The following is a 25,369-nucleotide window of genomic DNA, read 5'->3' on the forward strand; positions in this document are numbered from 1 at the left end:
AGACAAAAGAGAGGGGGAGGGCTGTTCGCGGGAAAAATGGCGGAACTGTGCGTGATGGTAGTGTTTTGATCGGAAAACATCCTCAGTATCGTTTCTTTAGTCTTTTTCTGTGTCTGTCTTCACATGTAAGTATTAAATACGAAGAGTCAAGCTTTTTGCAGCTGTCTGTATTTTTCTTTAATCCCGGAAGACGATTTCTTTGGTGGGGTTATTCTGCTAGAAACCGATTTTCCTCCTTTTTCCCGTTTAATTTAAAAAGCAGCGAAAGTTAAACTTTAAACGTGTTCATCGATTGTTTTAATTCACCCCCTCCCCCCATGGATAATATCATTACAGATCGGAATTTATTTTCCAAGAGAAACTTGTGACTGTACCAAAATCCCAACAGATTAAGGTATTTTGAAACTAAAGATCATCAGATCAGAGTCCCAGTGGAAATCACGGGATTTTTGGTTCTTCGTTGTTTTATGGGGAACATATTCAGTTTTTGATTCTTATCTGTGTTGATACCTTTTTAATAGTTGCAGCAAAACAAAAAAAAAACTAAAGGCACAGCCACCTAATCCATCGTAATATAACAATGTCTGTTTTCCTTGCAGGAAACTCTAAGCTTTTTTAAAAAAAAACTTTATTATTTTGAAATGGACATCAAATGACAAAGATGCAAAGTGGTAAGTACTCCCCTGCCTTTCTCTTGTTTCTGTTTTGCATGGTTACCACGTCTCCTTGACAGTATTTGTTTAATTATTGTTATTATTTCCAGATTCAACTCAATTTGTTACTTCTGAGCCCAACAAGGAAGTCTGCAAATTTGCAGCACAACCGACAGTCAAATCTTTCCAGTGTGGTAAATGTACTTTAGTCTTCAAATCCAAAGTTTATCTTTTTGAGCATCTAAACAATGTGCACGACTTAGATGTGCACACTGCTCTCCAAGATGCTGGCTTGAAGTATGCAGAGGCAGACAAAAACTCAAGCTTGGAAAAAAAGCATTTTAAATGCCAGCACTGTGATTTTAAAACTTGCCACCAGGATCTTTTTAAAAAACACAAGAAGCAGTGCCACCAAAATGAAAATGCAAACTTGACTGAAGCTTTAAGCGGCTCTGAAAACCATGAAGCGGCTGGCGTTTCAGCTGACCATCACAGAGAAGCTGCAGAATTGGAAGAGATTCCCTCGGTTCTGTCAGCTGCATCTACCTCAGAGGCAAAATGCCTCCTTGCCTCATTGAAGGACCTAAAAACCTACAAGAGACCAGCCCAAACTAATGAAAACCTTTTCAAAAATCCACCTGGATTAAACGGGACACCATGTTCGGAGGAGGCGGATGACCCAAAAGAAACTCTAATCTTGCAAGAAACCCCTGTAGCTTCCAGACCTAACAGTAGGGGTGTTTCTCGAGCAACCGTGAAATCTATGATTGATGTTACGGTTCGTGGATGCAGTGAACTTTTGCTGACAGATCATTTGAGTGCTGGCCTGCTACCTAACCTTCCCAAGACGCAACTCACAGAACCAGGTCAGTGCAGTGTTGGAAAGAGAATCAACAATAAAAGCCTGCAAAGTCCACCTGCTAAAAAAGCAAAATTACTTCCAGAGGCAGAGCTTTCACAATTAGAAAATGCACATCCTTCCTCCTCTCCAGAGTTTTCATTTGAAGTTAGTGAGGATGAAGAAGAACAGAAAGTGAATCAAGCACACAGAGATCCACAGAACCCTGACGTTTATTTCTGTAAGCACTGTGACTTCAGGGAGGGAGACTTCAATCTTATGTCCTTACACTATCAGAATGATCACCCTTATGTCAGATGCAACGTTGCCTACATTAACAACTCGAACGACCAGAGTGCCACGTTCCGCTGCTTGGAATGTCCATTTGAGTTTGCAAGTGCAGTTGACCTGAAGTGGCATTACACAGAAAAGCACCCAGCAGCCCCAGATGTATTCAAGTTGAAGTCAAGTGAGCTCTGCTTACTTTTTAAATGCTTCCAGTGTGATTTCGCATGTGATGCATTAAAGCCCCTACGACAGCATTACAAAGAAAGCCACCCGTCATGTAGCGTGGACAACTCTTTGTTGTTCTGTCGATATTCAGTCCCTAAATCCTCCCAAGATGATGAATCGTGCAAGTTGCAAAAGCATGAAATATCCGCTCGTCCTGAACAATTAATTGAGAGATCCCCTGAAAGAGAACGTACATTAAGGACAGAAGTCCAGGAGACACCTTCACCCCAATGCCCCACTCCCACTAGGCTAGAAATGCACACCTGCCAAATCTGTTCGTTTGCCCACAAGTCAGTTGTTGTAATGCATGTTCACTACAGAAAACACCACCCAGAAGAAGCCAACAGCATAGCCAGATTAAGACAATTAGCAAGTTCCCCGTCACACTTGCCGCAGCAGACCCCCCAGAAAGAGTTGTCAAAGAAAGAAGATCCCGAACTGTCGAAGCAAAAGCGGGTTTTGTCCATTCAAGTGGAGGAAGCAGGAGCATTGACGTTTATGGACCGCATTTCAAAGGAACCTCTGGGGAGTCATCAGGGTGAAGCACAGCCTCAAACGGACGCAGAGAGCACAGAGGGCAGCCCAGCAAAAATTAAGATGAAGGAGGTGGATGCTAAAGATCTCTCCACGACTAAAGCCGATGCTTATGGAGATCCAGAAAACCTATTTTACTGTGAGACGTGTAACTATGGAAATCCGTCTATAAAAGGAATACAAAACCATCAGATCAAAATCCACAGGCATACAATTAACAATGAGTGTGTTGCTGAGTACACGTCTATGTTGTGCGATCAGATAAAGAAGTCAAAAGCAGCTGACAAGGGCTCATCATCTGCCCATCATTTACCGCTTGCCGTCCTAAATAGTGGGGATGAAAATATGTTTTTTTGCCCCATATGTAACTATAGACACGATACTATACAAAAAGTAATGCGCCACCATTCAGCGAGGCACGGTGGCTTTTATATGAAGTCTACACACGTAGACCAATACACTTCGGCGGTTTTAAAACAGACAAAAAAGCCCACACCAGAGATCGAAATCAAAAAGAAAGAAGAGGACAAAAAGAAACTCGACAGTCATTCCTCAGATTCACCATCGGCGAAAGTCCCACAAACGGAGAGGGTGCTCCAATGCTACCGATGCGATTTTCATACTCCAGTTGTGTATCTGCTGAAGAAGCACTTGTTGAAGATGCACAACGTAAACCGCGCATACAAAGACATTATACGACTTTGCTATCGAGCCGGATCGCTAGAGTCAGGCTATCACTGCGAGTGGTGTGTCTTCAGTGACAAGACCACTGTAGCAGTGTTTGAACACTACCGAGAGCAACACCCACAAAAACAGATAAACTATCCCTACATAAACACAAAGTTATATGCCGGTCCCAAAATACTACAAACACACAAAAAGAAACCCAAGCTTGTGGAAACTACCAATTATTCTACATCTGAAAAGAAACGCTCGGATCACCAGAGAAACGAAAAGCCAAGTTCAAGCAACCAGGTGGAAGACCTCAGCAAAATACCAGGATTATTTGAATCTTTCCAGGTGCCTCTAGATGACACGGATGACCAAACATTATCCACCTCCGAAAAGTTCAAGTGTCCTTCCTGCCCGCAGAGTTTTAGGTCCCAAAGCAACCTGAGTGCTCACTGTGGAACCGAACACAAGGATGTGGTTGATGATTCCACAGAGATGAGCAAAAGCCAAACGCAAGCAGCAATGCGTCTTCAAGTACACGTCTTCAAGTGTGTGCATTGTCCCTACATCAACACAATGTACCAGGGAGTTCTCACTCACAGCCAGATGAAGCATCCTACCTTAATACCAGAGATGGACACTCTGCTCCTGGATGTCAAAAATCTGCGCAACTGGGAGGAATACACAAAGAAGAAAGAATGCGGGGAGACTCCCAAGGTTTATGGATACATCTGTGAAAAATGTCAGCGAATCTTTGTAACACTGAAAAAACTAAAGAGGCACTGTAGCACAATCCACCAGTCAGGTGAGTCAAACCCCGTCCAAGATGAAGACGCTTCATCGCCTAAGCCCCATGGCAACAAAGGATCTGTCCCCACGGCCTCGTTTTTGAGCAAGAAAAAGTACGGTAAGATAAGGTGCCAGCACTGCTCGTACATCTGCAGCACTAAAATGGCGCTCAGTCAACACTTACATATTCACCATAAGTCTTTTGCTCCTAAGGGTACTTTCAAATGTTCTCTGTGTTCTCACGTCTACTACCACAAGAAGAAACTAAAGTCCCATTACATTAAAGACCATGACAAGAGTGCATACTTAAAATACTACCTGCCATTATGCAAAAAGTACAATAAAGAGTCAGATGAATTATCTCAGGACTCATCAGCTCAGCAACCAAAAACTGACTCCACAGAGGGTAGAAAGGTGTTCTTGAAGTGTCCAGTCTGTCCCTATTTCAATACGCGGCACCATGGTACTCTCACTCACTGCCAGATGAAGCATCCGGATGTTTTCGTGAGGGCAAACGAGCTTGAAACACAGGAAATGCTTCTATCTGAGCTATCAGGCTGTTTGATTGGAAAAAACTCCAGTGAAGGTGGGTATATGTGTGACGAATGTGGAGGCATTTTGAAGTCATTTAAGAAGTTTAAAACCCACTGTCAGAGGCACCACAAGGGGGAAAACGTTTCCAGACCACCGAAGGACGTAGAGGTGGAAAGAACTCCTGCTAAACTCCCCCCAGTGTTGGCAAAGAAGTCTCCATCTCCAGCTAAGGTCACAGAAGCAGCTAAGGTCACAGAAGCTGCTTCCAGTTTGACCGATCTTGAGTCGAGTCCTTCCAAGGCATCCCCCAAGGAAGTACAACGTGCGTACAAATGCCAGCTCTGCCCCCACGAAACCACCTGTCGAAAGTACCTGCGCAGCCACTACCAAAATACGCACAAACTGGACGGAATTACCACGTACAAGTTTTTGGAGAAGTACAACCGCCGTAAACGCAGTTACCTAAGGATGTGCGGGGCGGGTGAAAAGCACAAATACGTTCGAGGTGAAGAAAGCTTCACAGTCAAGTGTCAGCAGTGTCCAGACTTAGTGCTAGACTCCCACCAGTTGCTTATTGAACACTACAGTCATTTTCACGGCCTGGGCAGCAAACTGGACTTTAAAGTGCTATCTTTTGGCGTACGAAAGGGCAGCACGGGAATCTACAAATGTTACCATTGTTTGACGAAATTGTACGGCACCAGAAAGCTCCACTATCACTTGGATCGGCACAGAGCCAAGATGGTGGAGTTGACAAAAGCTTTGCTGAAGAAGGAACCAGCTGTGGACCCGGTAGCATCTGGAACACAAGTAAGTTTGGACGTTAGAGTTCTTGCGTTCGCAGTTTCCTCTGACTCATCTGATCTCTGTTGTTGTTTACGTCGTCAAGCAGGATAAGCTGTCTCCATTTGGAAATGTGACGGAGCTCGGTCAGCGGAAGATCTCATCTGTAGAGGCCGTCGCTCCGTCGTCCCCTGTGAGCGGAGCCAACATAAAGGTGGACGCAGAGGCAGAGAAAGACGGGCACGCCTGCAAGCAGTGTGGTAGAACATTTATGTCGCTGAGCGGCCTCCATTCACACGAGCAAAGCCATGCAGCGCTGGCAGCTATCGAGAAGCTGGACCATCTGTCCACCTCAGGAGAGAAACTCAAGTGAGAGAAAACTGTCATTTTGTAATTTCCTTTTTAATATAACAATGAACCATAAGCCTGTATGCAGTGGTCCCTTGCTATATTGCTTTATTTTGTGGATCTTAGTGCAATTTTGTTTGTTTTATATAGTGCCTTTTGTTCTGCGTCCTGATTGGCTGCAGACTAATGTCAATCAATCTCCTTCATGCGTGTCTCTTGCACAACACAGAATGCATGCAGCTAGAAAAATGTACATAAATATTCACTTGCTGGCAGATTTTTGGTTTTGTTCTATAACACTGAACTGTGATTTTTTTTTTCCATAAATCTTGGTGAGAAAAGTATAAAAATGTTAGTCTCGAAAGTGTGTAGTAAAGGGTTTACAGCAGAAAAAATATAGTTCACTTGAGGGCTGGACGATTAATCAATTTAGTTGATTTTTCGTATTTTAGACCATTTATTTTTCGGAAAATCTTGATGGGAGTAAAGCCCGTCTCTCGCAAAGCGCAGATGTGAAGAGAGCAGCAGGCAAAGAGGAGCTTTTCCCGTGAGGCTGAGGGGGAAAAAACACACTAGTGCACGTGTATTTATAAAAAATATATTTTATAAATATAATAAGAGGCACTTTGTATGAAACTTTATTAGTAGTACCCCTGTAACATTACAGAGTTTGTTGTTGAGCTTTAAAAAAAATAGTCTTCCCCCCTCCCCCCCTGCTGCATCTTTATGGTTATTGGCAAGAACCCAATAATCGTGTTTTTAGGCCGTTTTTGTTATAACTTCATGTAAAAAGGAATCAACTGGAGGCAGAATTGGGGGGAGAATCTGCTCCTCTTTAGTAAATGTGTCCTTGTTTTCTCAGCGGGTTTGAGTTTCACCGTTGGTTGAGACTACAGGTGACGGGCTGAAACCCCTCTTCTCATGGGGGCGTTTTTCAGCAAGAAAACAGAAACCACTCAATTGTGATAAGCGTGAAAACGGCATAAGCAGAGAGTAAAGATTTATAAGAAATCAATACAGGAGTTCCTTAGAAAAAAATGTTTCTATCTGATGTTTACATTTGATTTCTTCTCTGTTTGTATTTAAGCTAATATCATTTTTTAAAATGCCACTTATAGTTTTTCTTTATTAGATAATGTAAGAATTTGGTCGGTAGATTTTTTAAATTAATCTATCAGCCAACTTGGCTGGTGAGTCTAAAATGAGATTTTGGTCACACGTAAAACAGAAAAATCCGTTTTTAAGGCTGTTGCTACCCAAACTGCTCTGCCGGGTGTGTTCTAGTGTTTCTCGTTCTGAGATGCTCAGGCTAAAACATCTGCTGCTTTGTTCTGCAAACATTTCTATGGCTTGTAGTTAAACTTTGTGTTCGAGACAATTTCAAAAGAAGATGAAAATGAAATAGTTTTTGTTAATTATATTCCAATTTTTTAGAATGTAACAATAAACTAGGTACCTTTTTGTAAATTAAAAGAAAACTGTTTTATTTAAAATAAGCTGTTTAACCTCATTAGTGTCTACACTTTTAGGTAATTTTAAACTTTTTCAGTTCATAAACGACTTGTGTCATCTGATTCTATGCTTTTTTTTTCCCCTTCATGTCACCAGAATGAACAAGTATGTGATCCACAAGTCTGGGACAGTGAAGCCTTTCCTATGCAGCTGCTGCTCCTATCGGACGACCCTCCTGGGTTTACTGCGAAGGCCCTTTCTGAAAAACCATCAAGGTCAGAACAGAAGCAGTATTGTTGAGTAGCAGGGTTATCGTCACCGTAGCATTGACTTTGACCAGCTGACAGTTGGAAAGAGGTCAGAATGTTTAAAAAAAAAAAAAAAGAGGACAGGAAAAGCATCTTTGCTGTTCCATCCAGAAAAAAATACATTAAAGTGGCAGCACCGCCTTTTACTTGGGTGGAAGTCCCAAACCAAAGACCAAACTGATCAACACAAATGACTGGGACAAAACAAAGCATGGCAATGAATTGTGTGTCTTTGTGTGTTTGTGGAGGTTTTTGCTTTTTGTTTTTAAGCTGAAAAACGTTTTTTACTATGCAATCCAAACCTTACATATGTTTTACATACGTTGTTAATAAAGTGTTGTTTGATTTGAAGTTGCATTAAGTCTCAGGCCTTCCAGCAGTAAAAACAGAAGCACAAGCCCAAAAGTGAACAAAAAACAGCAAATCAAATAGAAAACTAACATCTAACAAAAAGGTAGAGACAAATGCAAAAAGGGTCAAACAAAAGATCCTCTAGGGCAGAAGAAAACCAGGCTTGAAGGCCGAGGCAGATGGCAGGGGGAGGGGGAGGAATTCAGCTGCCACTGGAGCAAGGGATTCTGGGAGCTTTTTGAATCTCTCGCAGCCTTGGTGATTGGTGGAGTAGGACCTCAATCAGCTCTGCAAGAGGTGAAGTTGACGGCAAATGTGAAGCCGGAGCTGAAAACTCACACTTGCACACAAAAACAAAAGCACACAAGACCCAGGGTTGTAACGTCTGCACTAAAACTGGCACTTAGGAATCCTTGAAAGACCCACTCCAGTCAACTTTTGATCAGTCCCGCCCCCTCTTCCCCTCCCTGTTTCTGAGAGCTCGGAGCAGGGAGCTTGTGGCCAACATAACCTATTTTCTACGTCACAAATCATCTCTTTTTCGGGCTGTATTTTTTTGTCTGCTCCTGATCTACAACCACTTCTAACAATAAAAAATAAAAAATGCAATTTGAAGCTTCCTTTTCTGAATACATGTCCTCCATCAACAGAAAATACCACAAGAACATGTTAAAAAAAACACCAAAACATGATTTTTGTTAGAGTGGGTGTTTAGGAAGATTTTAAAATCTTTCTGCTATACCTGCTCCTCTGATTTAACCAGGTTTAGTTCATATCCATATTAACCACTACAGAATCTTTTTTTATATAATTGTTCTTAACCAGATGTCATTCAGCGGGATATGCCGATGGGCCACAGAGGCGAGCTTCTCTCTCCAACACCTGGCAAGACGCCTCCTTATCAGATCAACGCTTTTCTTGACCCTGATGTAGAACCTGAAGAGTCTGAAGGCAAGTTTTCCCTTTTTATGTTGTTTTATTTAAAAACGTTTTCCTTCTGTTTTCGGTAAACCAATAAGCTGGTATTCCATGCAGAGTCTGTGTACTCGGAGCCACCGGATGTGCAGCGGCAGTTGAACCACTACAGCCTAATGGCTCGAAACAACTCCGAACCTTCAGACGGCCACTCGCCACTAAAGCTGACGAAGAACAGACAGCTGTGCTGTGAGTTTTGCAACTTCCACACCGAACACCCGTCAAGCATTCGACGGCACTACATGGGCCGGCATGGCAAGAAGATCCTCAGGTGCAAAGACTGCAGCTTTTTCACTGGTTTGCGGTAAGTTACATCTAGAGCTCAAGCTCACATCCACATTTTTCCTGATTTCATCGGCAGCATGCATTTAATTTACAAAACACATCTTCAAAAGCAAGAAGTTCCTGAGAAAATCACCTTTTGATTTAGCATCTGCCCCATTAAAGTGTGCAAATGGTTCATTTTGGTCTTTTTGTATTTATTTCCACTGTCTTTTACAAATTCACACCTGTTGATGCATGTTTTTACTGCATCTGTTTTGTTTTGTTTTGTAATTTCCTTTCTATTATTGTAATTTTTGAGAGAATTTGTGTTTAAATGCCGTGTAGAGGTTAATCTTTGTTTGTGTCCCTTCTGCTGTGGTTCTTCTTGATTTTAAGCTCTTTTTAAAGAATGGACGCACAAAGTTTGATTCTTTTGGGCAACCAGCGAAGTTGCCGCACACAATGAAATAACCGTGTTGCTCCTCCATCCATCTTTATTGACTAAGTCAAGAACAACAAAACGTCTTCTTCCATGAATTACATCAGCATGATATGACGCGTCTGCGCCCTCTAGTGTTCAAACAATCCATAGATTTTGATTTAAACATTAACTGTTCAAACATTCAATGTGTTTCCAAAGCAAATATACAAATCTGATTAAATGCAGTTGAATAGAAATTAACAAAAAACAATATTTATATCATTTTAAAACTCATAAAAAGGTGCGTACAGCTACTACAATTTGTGCAGGGTATAAAAAAGTAAAATTTAATGTAAGGCATTAAAAAATGATGGAAATTGTTCAAATTAATCTTGGTAATTCAATAACAAATATTTTTCCAGTACAATAGTATTATTTCAAAGTTATATGTCTGTTGAAGTCATAAAATATGTTATAAACTTTTCAGATAGAAACACGTAATCACCTTTTTTCTGTCTCCTAATTTAGGAAATCTCTGGAGATGCACATTGAGGCGGGTCATCTCACGTTTCAGCCTACAGCGACCTATCAGAAGGACTTCCGCTGCCCCTTCTGCCTCTACCAAAGCAAGAACAAGAACCACATGATTGATCACATCGTCTTACATCGGGGTGCGCTCACATGCTCACAAGCTGCAAAAGGTGTCACAATCTGTTGTGTTAAACAGCCTCCTTGTGTCTTTTTTTTTTCTTTTTCTCAGAGGAGCGCGTCGTTCCAATCGAGGTGCACCGCCCCAAACTCTCCCGGTACCTCCAAGGGATCGTCTTCCGCTGCCACAGATGCACGTTCACATGCGGAAGCGCCAAGAGCCTTCATTTCCACATGATGAGACACAGTGATCTCAAGCCCTACAAGTGTCGGCTGTGCTACTTCGACTGCACTCTGCTGAAGGACTTGGAGAAACACCTGAGCGACCAACACCAGGTGAGGATCTGTCCGTATAGCTGCTGCCTCTCTTTGGAATTCCTTTGAAGGAGAAATAATGGTCTCTTTTGTTTGGGCTCTTTTGGCTCTGCAGGTTTTTTTCCAGGTCATTTTGATAAACTCCTCATGCTACATTCTTCTTGTGTGGGAGGAAATCTTAGCTGTATTTTTTTTTTTTTAGTTGCGACGTTGCGTCCCCATCATAGATATGTTTTAATGTTAACATTTTGATCAGCGCTTTATATTCCCAGCTCATTATAACAGATAAAAGCCCCAGTGGAAGTCTGCATACTGTGAATGGATCCCAGCACTTTGTTGCTGTGAAGCTCAGCAGAGTACGGCGCAGGTTTGAGGCAGGAGGCGCACAGAAACCCGTGTGCTGTGTGGAGATGCGTTACAGTCCACGAGATGGGATGTCCTGATCAGGGGTTTTTGGCCTCGCTCTGATTCCAAGTCATTCAGTTTTGAGCATCTGCGGAGACTTGAGTCCCGATCTGACACTTTTGTAACACATTTACAAAAATAAATCAATAAACAGATGTAGTTTGCCCCCGATTTAAATTTCATTAACCTTCTTTTATAGTTAATTTTAGTAATTTGAACAATCAAGCAAAAGTAGTTCCAATATCAATTAGAAAAAACAGTTAACTAGTTAAAAAAATTGGGTGAGAAGGTTTGGTGACTGTAGCTTTAGTATCCTCAGATTATTGAACATTTTGTGATTCATATTTCCTATGAAAATTCTCAAATTAACCATGAATTTCTTTTAAAATGGTTTTTGTAGTGTGGATATGATGAGTATTTATGACTAGCTCATATCAGTGTAACCATGTATTAGTTTTGGTTGTTTTAGAAAGATGATGTATTTTTGAAATCACCTTCTCTTGGAGATGTTGCGCTTTGTGGACAGGAGAGACAAAAGAGAGACATTCTGATTGTTTGGCTTTGAAAAAGAATTATCATGTAAATACAATAAATTTTCCTTGATTTATTGATTTGATGAATCCATATTTTATTAGTCATGAAGTAAATGAAAACCACTGATTGCTTTATGACAAATTGATGTCCGTAAACCTGTTGGTCAAAGAGGGTGCTAACGCTGACTTTCCTCCTGAAGGGATGGATGTGGTTCATCTTTTGATCAGCGGGGTGTTATTAATGTTAAAAATAAAAAAAATAAAAGTTCATCTGCAGAACTGAAGGAGAACATGTAGAGATATTTCTCCTATTCTGGACGTCACTCGTTTGAGGGAAGCTTATGTGAACTTTCTCCGCACTTCATTCCTGTTTGTGCAGGTTTTGAGGAATCACGAGCTCGTGGGTCAGGTGAGCCTGGATCAACTGGAGTCCAGAATTGAAAGGAGGAAAGAAAAAGAGCTGGACATCCAAGATCTTCAGGACTTTGACGGAGACTTTTCGGAAGCTGAGAACATGACCAACGATGACACCGAGAAGAAAACAATCCTCAGAGAGCTACTAGAAAAACGGGATGAGGATGGAAATGGCCAAAACTCTGCCAAGAGCTGTACCAACCTTCAGTGTGATGCTACCACTCCAAAATCTGGTCTCCATGAGCAGGACCTGCAGTCTGGAGCAGACACCGGAGCTTTGATTCACTCTACAGGAGGGCTGCAGGCCGCAAGTGTTGATCAACGGGATGAAGTCCAGCAGGACGGCTGCAGTGGTACTGAGCACGTACTGAGCACCATCAAAGTGGAAGAAGATCTTCAAGACAATGCCGTAGATCTAAAACTCAACAAAGATGACGGCATCTCTGCCCCGAACGGTCAGGTCAACACATCCTTAGCAAACAGGAGTTCAGCTGAGGACACCAAGGACAGCTCCTCTCCAAAACCCCCCTCCCAGACTGCTTCACCCGTCGGCACAGACACCCGCTCCGTCTCCCTGAAGACGTGTAAAGACGAGCTGGAGCAGACCTCCATCAGCAGTCAGGAGGCACCGGGACATTTTGGAGAAATGCCGGTGCTTGAGAATGAGCTCCTGAAGAAGAAACTGGACAGTCCTGAAAACTGCAAAGAGGAGGAGGAGGAGGACGAAGAAGGAGGTAGGATGGTCTCCGATGACAGCGGGACCTGTGACAAAAAGGAGGATATTTCACCTGTGGATAAAGGTACGAACACAGTTATTACACAAAAACAGTTAGAAAGGATGTCGATTTAACGAACAACAGTTTCAGGCATATTTATGATATTGCCACCATTAAAGATCTCTGGAGTTTATCTGACTTTTACAATAATAGAAATGTTTGTTTTTGCGGTCCTTATGTATACTCGATTCTGATTGGCTGCAGGCTGTGGATTGAGATAACCACGCGCCTTAAAAAGAAGTTCCGGTCATCTATCTTAAATCTTCTGTATCACTGCGCCGGCTTCTTTAAAACAACCTTTAGCTTCATCATCTGGACAAAAACAAGCGGGAAGAGGTGAACCTTCTCTCTGAACTGATGCTTTATTCAACCCATCGGGACGATCAGCATATAGATCGCTTTATATCCCAGAATCTTGACTGCCAGCGGTGGTCACGGTACCGTGACATGTCGCCGCACCACGTGACAAATACAGTAGTCCGCTTTTCATAAATAAAATGATCCAAATAAAAAAATAAAAAAAGTTAAGGACTAAAAACTGGTTGATATTTATTTCTTTTTTTTAATGGCCTTCGAAGTCTTCATTATCACATTGTAATCCACACCCAGCAGCCAATCAGAATCAAGTATTCACCCGGACCGTGGAATTAACCGGGATAAGTGTGCATTATCAGAAATGAATGGACCTGAACCGGAGGACGGTTTAGATCAATTCCTTGTTCAGAAAACTGACGGCGATAAATTAAATGTGTCTTGTTTGTCGGTGTGTTCACAGCCGTTAACGTCCTGAACCCCCCTCGGCTCAAGTGTGAGTTTTGTGGGCGAAGCTTCACGGACCTTTCTGAACTGACGCGCCACGTCGGGCGCCACGGACGCTGACGCCGCCGCCTGAAGCTGACGAGCCGTTCACTGTGTGTCATCTGCCCTTTTTCTTTACGGGAAACCAGACTTAACCTATTTTTCACATTTTGTAGGTTCTTTTTAAACTTTTTCTAAAGAAAACTTTTTATATAACATTTGTTGTTCATATGATTTAATTCAGTGGCAAAAGGTTTAGAGGAGAACTTTTATGTGAACCAGTGAGAAAGAGGACATTTTTTTTTTGTGGTTTTAAAATCATTTCTGTTTAGGTGTTAATGTTTAACACAGTATGATACACATAACATTCTAGAAATCTGGGTTACTTTTAAATTACAAACAACTGCTCATCAAGAAAAAAAGTGTTGCCTTCATGGACTGTTGGGCACTTTAGTGCTACCCCTCTGCAGTCAGGTTTAGCTAATAGACCTTTACAACTGACGGTATTAAAGAATGCTCAAACACATGGATGTCTTCTTTTGTTTTTACTGAATCGGCCTGTACAGACTTCAATAGTTGGAATGATTATTATTGGGGAAAGGGATCCCATTCAAGATCCTATTTACAGAAGTGAAGAGTTACACAAAAGTAAAGTTGCAAGTTTTTGACTTTGTGATGTCACAAATGCAAATTTTGGCAGTATCAGAATAAGAAGTGAAACCTTTTGCTTGATGAAGTTCTACAAAAGTTTATATATAAATGGATATTTAGTAACTTCTACTGATTGAACAGCATCAAACTCCAAGTATATTTCTCAGTTAAAAAAAAGTCACACATCTTAGATTCTGTGATGTCACAAATACTTTTTTTTTACCAGTATTTGAATAATGGGTGAAACATTTTATTAGGTCAACCATGAACACAGAGCAAAAAGTACTTTTTTATTTTATTTTTTTCTTCTACAGATTTGAAAGTATCAAACTGTGTGAACAATTTTCCCTGCAACAGTTTTACACAAAAACAATGAATTCTTTCCATTCTGTAATGTCACAAATACATATTTTATGGTGTCTGGTGGTAGTGAAACCTTTTGCTTGGTGAAGTCAACATTTTTCTGCTTCAATTGATTTAAAAGCATTAAACCGAGTGTATAATTTCCAGTATAACAGTTTTTAATAAAAAAATAAAGTCCTGGTTCTCAGATTCATGACGTCACAAACACATGAATGAAGGAATTCTTACTAGGGGTATTTTATTTTTATTTTTTGTAACTTTCGCAGATTTAAAAGCGCCAAACTGTGAGTATAATTTTCCCGTCAACAGTTTTCTTTTAAACAAAAATACCTTATATGCTGTGATGTCACTAATGCATATTTTACTGGTGTCAGAGTAAAGTGTCAAACTTTTTGTTAGGCAAAATTGTCAACATAAATTAAAAAGGTTTTTTAAGTGTGATTGTTTGCTATAAATGATTTAAGAGCATCAAACTGATTACATATTTCACTGTTTTAACAAAAAGTTTAGATTTTGTGACGTCACATATGCATATTTGGAGTGTCTTGAGTGAAACCAAAAGTGTAATTTTTTTCAACGTCCGCTGATTCAACAGCATCAAGCTTCATGCATTGTTCTCGATAACAGTTTTTTTTTTAATTTAAGCCTGAAAACTGATGGATTTGAGAAGATTTAGGAAGAGACGCGGTTTCCTAAATGAAAGTCAAAATTACGAGCCAGAAGAGAGTCCCGTGAAGGCACCCTCCTCGTTGATTACGACATTCCTGTCATCCAAATGAAAGAGGACACCGCTTCCTGGTGTGGACTCAGTGAGGAGCACCGATGAAGCGGCGACGCGGTCCATTTCTGTGTCTCTGCGCTTCTTTCCTGCCTCTTCTGCGAACAAACTGTGAGTAAATTCGCGAATTTTTTTTTTTTTTTTTTCTTGTTGTGACCGCAAAGTCTGCGAAAACACGATGGCGAAATAGCTGGGAGCATCTGAAATGCACGTTTGTTACTTTTTTCCTGCTGGGAAATGTTTTCCAGGGATCAGGATTTGTGTTTGTAAAAGTTGCGTCAGATTTGAAGCGTGTCCCCCTCTTCATCCTCAGACATGAGGAGTCATGTCTGCCCCCTCCCGAGCTGGTTTAGCCTCCTTCCTGCTGTTCATGGATGTGTTTTTGTTGATACAGGGACAGAGAGATGTCAGGTGTGACAGAGGATGGGGGCTCCTTCTCCTCCAAGGTCATCCGGATGGTCTTTGTCATCCTGCTGCTGGACCTGCTGGGATTCACCCTGATTCTACCTCTGCTGCCCTCCATCCTGGACCACTACGCCCAAACTGGGGTGCGTGGAAGCAAAGTTCCCCCCAAACAATGGGATATCTGTGTGGATGAATCCACAGCTCATGAGTGATTAGTTTTGGAGGGGGGGGGGGCTGCATGCTGACTCATGCTGAAGCAGCTTGGTGATTTTATTTTTTCGCAGGATGCCACATACCAGTCTCTGCAGAACGTGGTGGGTTGGTTCAGGGCGGCCGTTGGGATTCCCATGGAAAAGAAATACAACACCGTTCTGTTTGGAGGTACCGTTTGGCCCGCACTCATCTGAAGGGGAGGCACAGATCCGGGGGTTGAACCCCTTCGTTTTATTTATTTTATTTTCTTCCAGGTCTGGTCGGGTCGCTGTTTTCCCTGCTGCAGTTCTTATCCTCACCTGTGACGGGGGTTCTGTCAGACCGCCATGGCCGACGACCACTGCTAATCCTGACCACTGTGAGATGTCACAGTTAAATACTGATTCTTATGGATTTTGCAAATTAATTTACAGAAAGACCCACCCTGGTTACATAAAAATTTGTTTTTTTTGGGGTGTTTTAACATGTTTTTGTGGCATTTCTCTTTCGATGAAGGACATTTATTGGAAAGTAGAGCTTAAAATTGCATTTCTGAGTAGTTTTTATTCAAATTGTTGTGAATCCGGAGCCATTAAAAAAAAGGAAGTTTAAAAAAGATCAAATTTGCGACGTAGAAAATACGAAACCGAGTATGACGACTTTGTCTGAGCTGGAATCCGCCTCAAAACTGTACGTCCGGATAGCTCAAATATTGCTCCCCATTTTTGCTGCGCTGGTAATATTTGCTTGGGGGTGTGGGGCAGCATGTAAATAGAGAGCTCTCAGCAAAGGGGGGAGAGGAAGAGGAAGGGTTGGGGGGTGGGGTTTCTCCACACCTATGGTCCCACCCACAACTGAGAGGGAAAATTCTACTTATTTTAGTCATTTGTTTATTTTTTTATTGAACATTTGCAGAATATAATGCAAAAATGCAACATTTATAACAACACAATATCAGAATAGAACACAGTTCTGAATTCAGAATACAATTGTTTTAACCTTATGAAAATCTTAATTATTAAGAAAAAAATTATAAGTAATATAGATTTTTTTAAACAAACTGGTGTTCAATAATATCCAAATAAAGAAATCACAGAAAGAATTAATAAGTAACTAAAAATAGAAAATAAAAAAAGAAATAAAAGAAGAAGAAGAAAAAAAGAGGTGAATTTCTAATGAACTACTGCCGCTCTGCAGAAACTATGTCCTGGCTGAAAACGGCACAATCACAACAACAAAAAAACACTGCGAAGGCTTTCAAAATGGATCCAAAGAGGGTCAGAGTGGGTCTTTAGGGCAAGTTTGTTCTTGCTGCAAAAAAAAGAACAGGTTTCTATAAAGTTAGAGAGGCGATTGGTTTGATCGGCTGCTTTGCGTTTCAGGTGGGGCTCATATCCTCCTACGTCGTGTGGGCCGTTTCCCGCAGCTTCAGCATGTTCCTTTTGTTCCGTGTGATTGGGGGCATTTTTAAGGGCAACGTCAGCCTCTGCACCGCCGTCGTAGCCGACCTGCCTTGCCCAAAAGCACGCAACAGAGGAATGGTGAGAGAGCTTATAATGGCCCTCGGCACAATGTCTAACGCTGCAAACACTGAGGCACGCTGTCGGTTGAACAGGCGATGATCGGCATCGCCTTCTCCGTGGGCTTCACGGTCGGACCGCTCATGGGAGCTTACTTTGCCATCGCCTCCAGAACAACAGGGAGCGTCTTCTACCAGACGCCCGCTCTGATCGCTCTGGCGTTCAGCGTCGCCGACCTGCTCGTCATTTGGCTGATGCTGCCAGAAACGCTGACAAAGAATGTCCAGGTCAGTTTGAGAGGTTTCTGGCCTGGAGTCACGGTTTTTAAACCTTGTGGGTTTAAAAACTTACCTTTTGAGCAGGAAAGAAAATTAAATTGTGAGCAAACACAACTCCTTGCAGGGTGTTATGTGAAAACAACCCTTCTGCTATCTTGTGGGGTCTAGATGACCCAACTCCCAATGTTAACGTGCCTTGCAGGCACGTTAACATTGGGAGTTGGGTCATCTAGACCCCACTAGACAGAGCGCCGAACCTTTTTTCTTCAATGATTTGTGATCTTCACTGGTGTCCATGGATTACATGAAATCTTTACACTTTTATCCACCTTTGTCATTGTAGGGAGAACACGTCAATGTAAGGGTGGGGTCATCTGGACCCCATAGGAAAGCACAACTCTTAAAAAAAAAGTTCCACTTTGGAGAAAATAGTAGAAATGTAGAACTCTAGGTGTCATAAAGCTTTTATGACACAGACAAGCCCGTTATCTGTCCTTTTGTGTTGTCTTGCTCAATACCTGTAACTTCCTGGACTGCTCTGGTGACGGCAATTTACCAGGAAGTTCCTGTTGTGGATTCTGTGAAACCACGGGGAAGCAGAGTTTTCTTGTGATCAGATAAAAACAGAGCGCTGGTCTTAGATGGACAGTACTTGAGTCGGCAGTTCTGTCTGAGCGCAGAATTTAAAGAACAAAGAATGAAAAACTTTCTACAAAACAAAAAACACACACAAGTAAATCCTCACGGTGGTCCAGCTTTCCAATGACTCCATGAAGTATCCTTATTTTCCAAAAATATCAAAAATGTTTTTGTTTTTGGTTCAGGCTGCATCTTCTGGGACCGGCGACTCCAGGGATCTCCTCAGCCCGCTCTCTTTGTTCCATTTCACAGCCATCACCAGAACAAAAGATCCGCCTTCACGGGAAAGTGAGTATGGACCGTTTCACAGGTGTTTTGTACTTATTTACCAAGCATGCATGGACTTCGGCAGGCTGATAAGAAGTAAGGATGTGTTTTTTTACAGGAATGCAGAAGCTCCAGGTGTTGGGTTTGGTTTATTTCTCCTACCTCTTCCTGTTCTCCGGGCTTGAGTTCACCCTGAGTTTTCTGACTCACCAGCGCTTCCAGTTTACCAGGTATGAACCTGCAGCATCGGCCATGAAAAAAACAGAGACAAACGTCTAATGTTTCCTCTCTGAGCAGCATGCAGCAAGGAAAGATGTTTTTCTTCATCGGCATCATCATGGCTCTAATCCAGGGGGGATATGCTCGAAGAATCAAACAGGGGCAACACATCAGGGCTGTTAGCACGGTAAAAGCAGCAGCTGAAAAGGAAAAAATAATCCATACAAAGGTGTGACTCGTTCAAACGTTTCCGTGTTTTTAGGCCATCGTTGCCCTGATCCCAGCATTCATCCTCATTGGTTTTTCGTGGAACATGACCATGCTTTACATCGGCTTGGCGTTGTACTCCTTTGGTGAGTCAGGATTTCTTACGTGGTTTGAGAAACGCAGGAATAAATGAACTGAAGCTCAAGTTTATTATGGCTGGGTAAAAATGGGATACACCCTGGACAATTCTCTACGCTGAAATCATCTATAGTATTATAAATAAATTATGTCAGGTTATTCAGAACGTTGATCCATTAAAAAGAAACAACATTCAAATTACTTTTTTAAAATCGTAAAGAAGTTTTAATTACCAGTTCTCGCCACAGATGTCGCTGTTGTGCCACTTGAGAAGTTCAGTAATAGACTGTTACATATATTATGAGTATGAAAGTAATACATGGCATTTTCCATTCTTAACATTTTTGTGCAGCTGCTGCGGTTGTAGTTCCCTGCCTGTCAACACTCGTCTCAGACTATGGTGAGAATCCTTTTGGGGTTTTAATGCCAGGATTCGTTTGATTTGTCAAAAATAACCACACGGTCTCTGTGATTTTTCCCGCAGGCTCCGCCAGTCAGAAAGGCACCGTCATGGGGATCCTGCGGAGTTTGGGCTGCCTGGCCAGAGCCCTCGGTCCAGTTGTGTCATCCTCTGGTAAGAAGAGAAAATGCATCGCTGACCTGTGACTTTTATTTGAGCTTCACGTCTGTAAAAACAAAAATGAACATTTGCTTTTACAGTTTACTGGATAGCAGGAGCTCAGGCTTGTTTTCTGCTCACGTCGGCGGCTTTCGTGATTCCCCTCGCCCTCCTCAGCAGAGCCAGCAGACTAAAGGAGGAATGAGCTGCCTGAAGACAGAACTCTGTTTCTGCTGCCTGGAAATGAATTGTAATGTTTACAAGTTCATGGAGTTAAAAGCACCAGTTGTTGATTTTTATTTTTTTGTGTCAGCAACAGTGATATGAATGTATTCCATGCTCTCAGCCAGCAATCCCAACACAGAACAATTAACGCAAATGCCAAAAGAGAAGAAAGGTACGAAAGATTTGGATGTGTAGATGAGAAATGAGTGGGTGTGAATCTCGTTTTACTACTAAATATTTTGACTGTCATTCAGATTTAGTATTTTACACCACAGCATTTTAGTTTTTTTCTCACATTACATGTTTTTTTTAAATTCTATTTCTACTAAATAAAATAGTCTATAAAACACGGCGTCTCATTTTGACCCGCTAAATCCCATCTCTGGGTCATGGGAGCAAAGGTTGCAGGGCCACACACTCACATGTACTCACACACCTCAAGACAAATCACCTACAAAGCATGTTTTTTTCTTTTTGGAACATGCTAACACAGAAAAGACTCAACGGAGATTCAAAGCACTGACCACTGCTACAAAAATCTGAATGTGAAAACAGCTAAATTAACCCTTGTGCTATCTTAGATGACCCCCCCTTACATTGACGTGTTCTCCCTAGCATGACAAAGGTGGATAAAGGTGGAAAGATTTCATGTAATCCATGGACACCAGTGAAGATCACAAATCATTGAAGAAAAAAGGTTCAGAGCACTGTCTAGTGGGTCTAGATGACCCAACTCCTAATGTTTAACCCTTGTGCTGTCCTAGGCACTTTACCATTGGGAGTTGGGTCATCTAAAAACAGGAATGTACAGATAATATCCAGGCACTGAAATACACTCTTTTGTACTATTTAATATTAAAAAGAGGATAAAATCAAACGTTAGCTTTAGGAAACGGGAGTGCACCCTCTAGTGGTGAGAGCCTCTCACTGCAGTGACTAATTCAGAGAAAATGCTGCAGGTTATCAGGTATCAGCTGGAAAACTCTGGAGGAGCAGAGCTGGAAACTACAAGTGAACGTCTGTGGAGATTCTCATGCAGGTCATCGTAAACCCAGGGCTCGTCTCTTCTCAAAAGCCAGCTCCACTTCTTTTTTGCCTTAAAGATGTTTTACTTCTCATCCAGACGTCCACTAGAACTGAAGACGCTTCTTGGCTGAGAAGGAAAGTAAAGAAAGAAGTCGAGTTGTCTTTTCAGAGGAAAACGCCTCTGTACCCGTCAGCTGGATGTTTGTAGCATTCGAATAGTGTCACCATAAGCATAAAAAAAAACAACAGGAAATTAATTTACAAAAAAAACTTTAATAATGTTAATTAACTGAGACGGACAAGAAATGGCAAAATGACGAAGCCACTTCCTAATAAACGAGTGACTTTTACTATAAGGCTGTTAAAATGCCTCTGTAAATGTCTAAACATAAAAAAAACGATATATTAACATAAATCTACATTTTCTCTCCCATATACTTACATTAAAACACTTTACTCACACTGGCAAAATACACGTTAAGCTTGTTTCCTAAAAACTAGCCTTTAGTGCACAAAACATGGCTAAGTTTAAGATGTTGCTGCTCAATAAACTTTAATATTTACATCAGTTAAAGAAGCCTTTTCCATCAGGAAACCTTTCTATAGTTTTCACCCAAATCTGTTAAATGTCAGGGTTTGGAAGCTGCTCATTTGGTTTTCTCTTCAAGCTCTCTGCGCTTTGCTCCCGCTTCCTCTTCGGACGTTTCTTCTGTCCTTCCTCTTGTCTGAATTGGTGCCTTTTAGTTCAAATAGAAATGTACACAGTTACCAAAGCTGAGATGAAATACCAAAATGGCTGAGAACGTAGAGAGGTGTCACCTGGACTGCCAGCGCCGCCCACTGTTCCACACCCGACCAAAAGAAGGAAGCCAGTTGGCGTCCGTATGCGAGCTGTGGTCGAAGTTGGCGCCCACCCTGTTTGGAGGAAGCTTCCTCAGCTTCTCTTGCTCTTCTGCGACAGACACAGGTCAAGTCTATCGTTACACGTCTGTATGAGTCCGAGTCGCGCAGGAAACGGCGTTAACGCTTGAGATAGCATCGAGCTCGTGAAAGAGAATCTGAGCAATACTGTGTTTGAGGAACTCCTGGAGCGACGGGCCGATCGCCGTCGGTTCTGAAGATCCAGACGTTCCCTCCTGAGGGTCGTCTTGAAGCCAAGGAGGGACGGCGCCTGAAACAAGCAGTTACGCCGACCTGGTTATGCTGACCTGCAGTTACCATGGTCTACTAACACACTAAATAAAGCCAACGATACAAGTTTCTGTTCACAAACAACAACTTAAGCCTTGTGCTATCTTGTGGGGTTCAGATGACCCCACTCCAAACCACGTTAACGTTAGGAGTGGGGTCATCTGGACCCCACACGATAGCACAAGGGTTAAAAACAGAAACCTTTCAAATTCCAAACATGATTCCCTGTTAGAAAATAAAAGGCAAAATGTGTCAGTAATAGATTTTTAAAAAAGAGCAGAAACTATTTTTTCTTTGTGGTTTATCCCTTGTGCTATCCTATGGGGTCCAGATGACCCGATCCTTACAATGACGTGTTACCCCTAGCATGACAAAGGTGGAGAGGATTTCCTGTAATCCATAGACACCAGTGAAGATCACAAATTATTGAAGAAAAAAGGTTTAGCGCACTGTCTAGTGGGTCTAGATGACCCCACAACCAATGTTAAAGTGCTTAGGATAGCACAGGGGTTACCATGTTTTTGATGGACATCTATTAAGGAAATTAAGCTTAAAATTGAGTTATTCTTTAAAAAAAAATATTTGTGAATGATTATTAAAATGTATTATATTAAATTTTCACTAGAATTTAAAGTTGAAATTAATTCAAATAGTATATTTAAGTTTCATTCACTGAGATTTCACTGGATGAAAAGAAAAAACCTGAAACTTCCCATCTGTGTTGAAATACACAAAAAGAAAACAAAAAAATAATCAAATTAATCTGTGTAATAAACTTGTTTTCCATGGCGGTGTAAACTAAAAGAACAAAACACCTGCGTCTTACCGGTGTGAATATTTCCACTGTTTGATGAGTCCTGGAAGAAGAAAACAAAGGTGTAAGACCAACTAAACCATAGAGGTTCTCCTGTATTTCCCTGCATTCATTTACCTGATAACCTATAAAAGTCAAGCCTCGTTCGGTTGCCGTCCATGGCATCTCCGCCATCGAGTCACCGACGCCGCCCCGGACTGGACCCTGCAATCCTGGATGTGGAAACTGAGAGCTGCTTCCAAAAACAGAAAGCTAGGATGCAGACACTGAAGAAAAGCACAGAAAACAAAGAAGGATGCCTCTGCAGCAGCACTACATGCTGGTTACCTCCCAGAGACCCCAGCAGGGGGGCCGGCGCTGCTGGCTCCATTAGACAAGTCCGGTTCTTCATCGCGCTGACATTGATTCAGGAAAGGTCAACAGTGGTTCACAGAGAAAATCTGATTCCTAAGAAAGCCTCACTTAAGATCACAATAAAACAAAAATCGATGCTTTCACCCAAAGGTTAGCAGGAAGTGAAAAAGCTGACATGTTCAGAAATACTCAGTGACAGAGAAATTTTGTAGATTTGGAAACTAAATTTTGATCATTGGGATCTAACATTAATACCAGGTTATTGTTGTTCAACTTCTCTTTAAAAAAAAAGAAGGTATTTTTATGTACATATTGGAAAAAAATGGACACACAAACTTGAGGCAACCGTTGTGGATACTGCCACTGCATCGCTGGAAAACAAACCTCTAAAAAAGACTCAAAGACCTCCTGACGGTGCTTCTCCTGCGCCCGGATGACAGCTGCTTGCTGGGGACAAAATACAAAAGCATGGCTGAAACGTCACCGTGTCAAATCATTGCAGGGACTTGTTATGCCCAAAGTAAACCACTCAAGTGGATTTTTCGACTAAAATATGACTTCTGACACTTCATTTAAACACTGACGTATGCTGAATTACCTGTTTGATGAAGTCATCCTCCTCCTCTACAAAGGTTTCTAAAACAGTTGCCACTTCGTCTTTAAATCTAAAAAATAAAAAATAGAAATATCTATATATATTTGAGTTCAACTTCAATGTCCCCTTTTGCTCCGACTCACTCGGCTTACCTCTTCATGTCCTCCTCTGTGATGAGAACTTTATCTTTGAGCTTCTGGTCAGCTTTATTGTCCCACCAGAATTTGTGAGTGTTCTTCTTATGTTCTTTACTAAAATTACACAATCAACAAAACATAACAATGTGTGCAAAAGATCAGAATGAATAGAATTAAAGAACAGAAATGAATATGTTGGTAGCTCACGTAGCCATGTGTTCCAACAGGCCTCCATACAGCACGGTCATCTTGTCGTCTGTCACATTTTTCTCCACTTCGGCCTCACAGCAGTAACACCAGAACGTCTGCTTGTGCTGAATACAGTCAAACTTTTCCACTTGAGGCTTTTTGATTGTTCGGCGAGCTTCTTTCACCTGGAATGTCAGCGAAAAACAGGAATACATTTCAAAGTAAAATAAATGTCAAGCTGTCACATTTTTTTGTCTGATAGTTTGAATCATGTTTAATGACATTTGAGTTAACCTTGATTAAACATTACATCATATTCAACAACACCAGAAAAAGTATTACATTAGAAAGATTATTTTAATGAAATAAAACATTTAAATAAAGGACTTAATTTAAGTTTAAACTTTATTTTCCCTTCAAAAGCATCAAACATAGTTGACATTAAGTATTTTAAGTATTGATTAGTTTTAAACAAACTTACAAATAAGTGAAAAAATAATTTCACAGCGTTTAGCAAAGATATTTCATTTATAAGTAACGTGGGCAATTAGCTGGTTACAAGTGACAAAGCTTTGATTTTTAGACAAATGTTTTAACTTCATACATAATTGGAGGTTATCAGCATTTAAAAAAAGAACCACACAGACACTTTCTTCATATATTTAATTATTATAGCTTTCATCTTCACATTTTTATTTTGAAAGGTTCATTTCCGGTATCCTCCGTTCCGCTCCATTTCCGTTTTTTAGACAACAATATTTCCATATTCAGCACTCCATTAAATTTAACTAAAAATGACAAAGGAATTGATCCTGAGAGTTTTTGTAATACATTAAATTAAACTCTTCTTTTGAAACGTTAGTTGAAATGGAAAAATAAACGTGTAAACACTCGTTATGAGCCGGTGCATGATTCGAAACTAATATTATATTGGACTGAAATGTTCGGATAAAAATTTTTAATATCTGTATAGAATAAATGGTATAATATTATACGCGTTGGTAATATGTGTTCAGTTACTTACCTTTTCTATGAATTTCGTCAGTACGACTCTGAGGCTGCTTTGATGCTGTTTTCCGAAAATGTGTTTTTTTCCAGAAAATGTCGTTTGTCGACATATGTTGCAGTAATGTGTTCCCATTATGAATCCGTTAAGTGACCATACAGTACACTCTGTGGATTTAAATTTTTAATAGCACCAAAGCCATAGGTTCTGCACGTTTGTTCATCCTTACCTCATTACCTTAACGAAAAGGCTAACATGCTACTAAGCTAGCCAGGAAGTGACCGACTAGGAA

General features: G+C 41.2%; 3 protein-coding genes across 6 annotated transcripts; 2 read left to right on the plus strand and 1 right to left on the minus strand.

Annotated features, from left to right (window-relative positions):
• Positions 1–14,525, plus strand: LOC101161246 (zinc finger protein 462). 3 transcript variants are annotated; one of them, XM_011478823.3, is made up of 12 exons: positions 3–125; positions 337–394; positions 600–671; positions 764–5,343; positions 5,423–5,685; positions 7,273–7,391; positions 8,601–8,726; positions 8,811–9,054; positions 9,964–10,106; positions 10,196–10,419; positions 11,716–12,550; positions 13,302–14,525. In XM_011478823.3, exons 3-12 carry the CDS (start codon positions 653–655, stop codon positions 13,403–13,405), a joined length of 6,657 nt encoding a protein of 2,218 aa, XP_011477125.1. In that variant the 5' UTR covers positions 3–125; positions 337–394; positions 600–652; the 3' UTR covers positions 13,406–14,525. The 3 variants fall into 3 exon arrangements, with proteins under 3 accessions (XP_011477123.1, XP_004072178.2, XP_011477125.1); XM_011478821.2 differs by lacking the exon at positions 337–394 and having other exon boundaries at positions 1–125; XM_004072130.3 differs by lacking the exon at positions 337–394 and having other exon boundaries at positions 1–125; positions 5,426–5,685.
• A 566-nt stretch (positions 14,526–15,091) lies between these two features.
• On the plus strand, positions 15,092–19,927 carry mfsd10 (major facilitator superfamily domain containing 10). Its single transcript, XM_004072083.3, has 13 exons — positions 15,092–15,227; positions 15,511–15,664; positions 15,806–15,902; positions 15,989–16,092; positions 17,096–17,254; positions 17,329–17,520; positions 18,336–18,438; positions 18,536–18,647; positions 18,715–18,823; positions 18,899–18,989; positions 19,334–19,381; positions 19,466–19,555; positions 19,642–19,927. The coding sequence occupies exons 2-13, from the start codon at positions 15,521–15,523 to the stop codon at positions 19,743–19,745; spliced, it is 1,353 nt and encodes a 450-aa protein (XP_004072131.1). The 5' UTR covers positions 15,092–15,227; positions 15,511–15,520; the 3' UTR covers positions 19,746–19,927.
• A 1,117-nt stretch (positions 19,928–21,044) lies between these two features.
• Positions 21,045–25,357, minus strand: ccdc84 (coiled-coil domain containing 84). Of its 2 annotated transcripts, none has more exons than XM_004072084.3 (11): positions 25,096–25,357; positions 24,090–24,256; positions 23,898–23,996; positions 23,749–23,815; positions 23,535–23,597; positions 23,124–23,191; positions 22,914–23,028; positions 22,809–22,839; positions 21,861–21,962; positions 21,611–21,743; positions 21,045–21,528 (listed from the first exon to the last, which is right to left on the minus strand). In XM_004072084.3, the coding sequence occupies exons 1-11, from the start codon at positions 25,210–25,212 to the stop codon at positions 21,414–21,416; spliced, it is 1,077 nt and encodes a 358-aa protein (XP_004072132.1). In that variant the 5' UTR covers positions 25,213–25,357; the 3' UTR covers positions 21,045–21,413. The 2 variants fall into 2 exon arrangements, with proteins under 2 accessions (XP_004072132.1, XP_011477128.1); XM_011478826.2 differs by having other exon boundaries at positions 22,914–23,031.
• Between the last annotated feature and the right edge of the window lie 12 nt (positions 25,358–25,369).

The sequence above is a fragment of the Oryzias latipes genome, chromosome 9 (genome assembly GCF_002234675.1).
Source record: "Oryzias latipes chromosome 9, ASM223467v1".
In the NCBI taxonomy this organism is placed as follows: Eukaryota; Metazoa; Chordata; class Actinopteri; order Beloniformes; family Adrianichthyidae; genus Oryzias; species Oryzias latipes.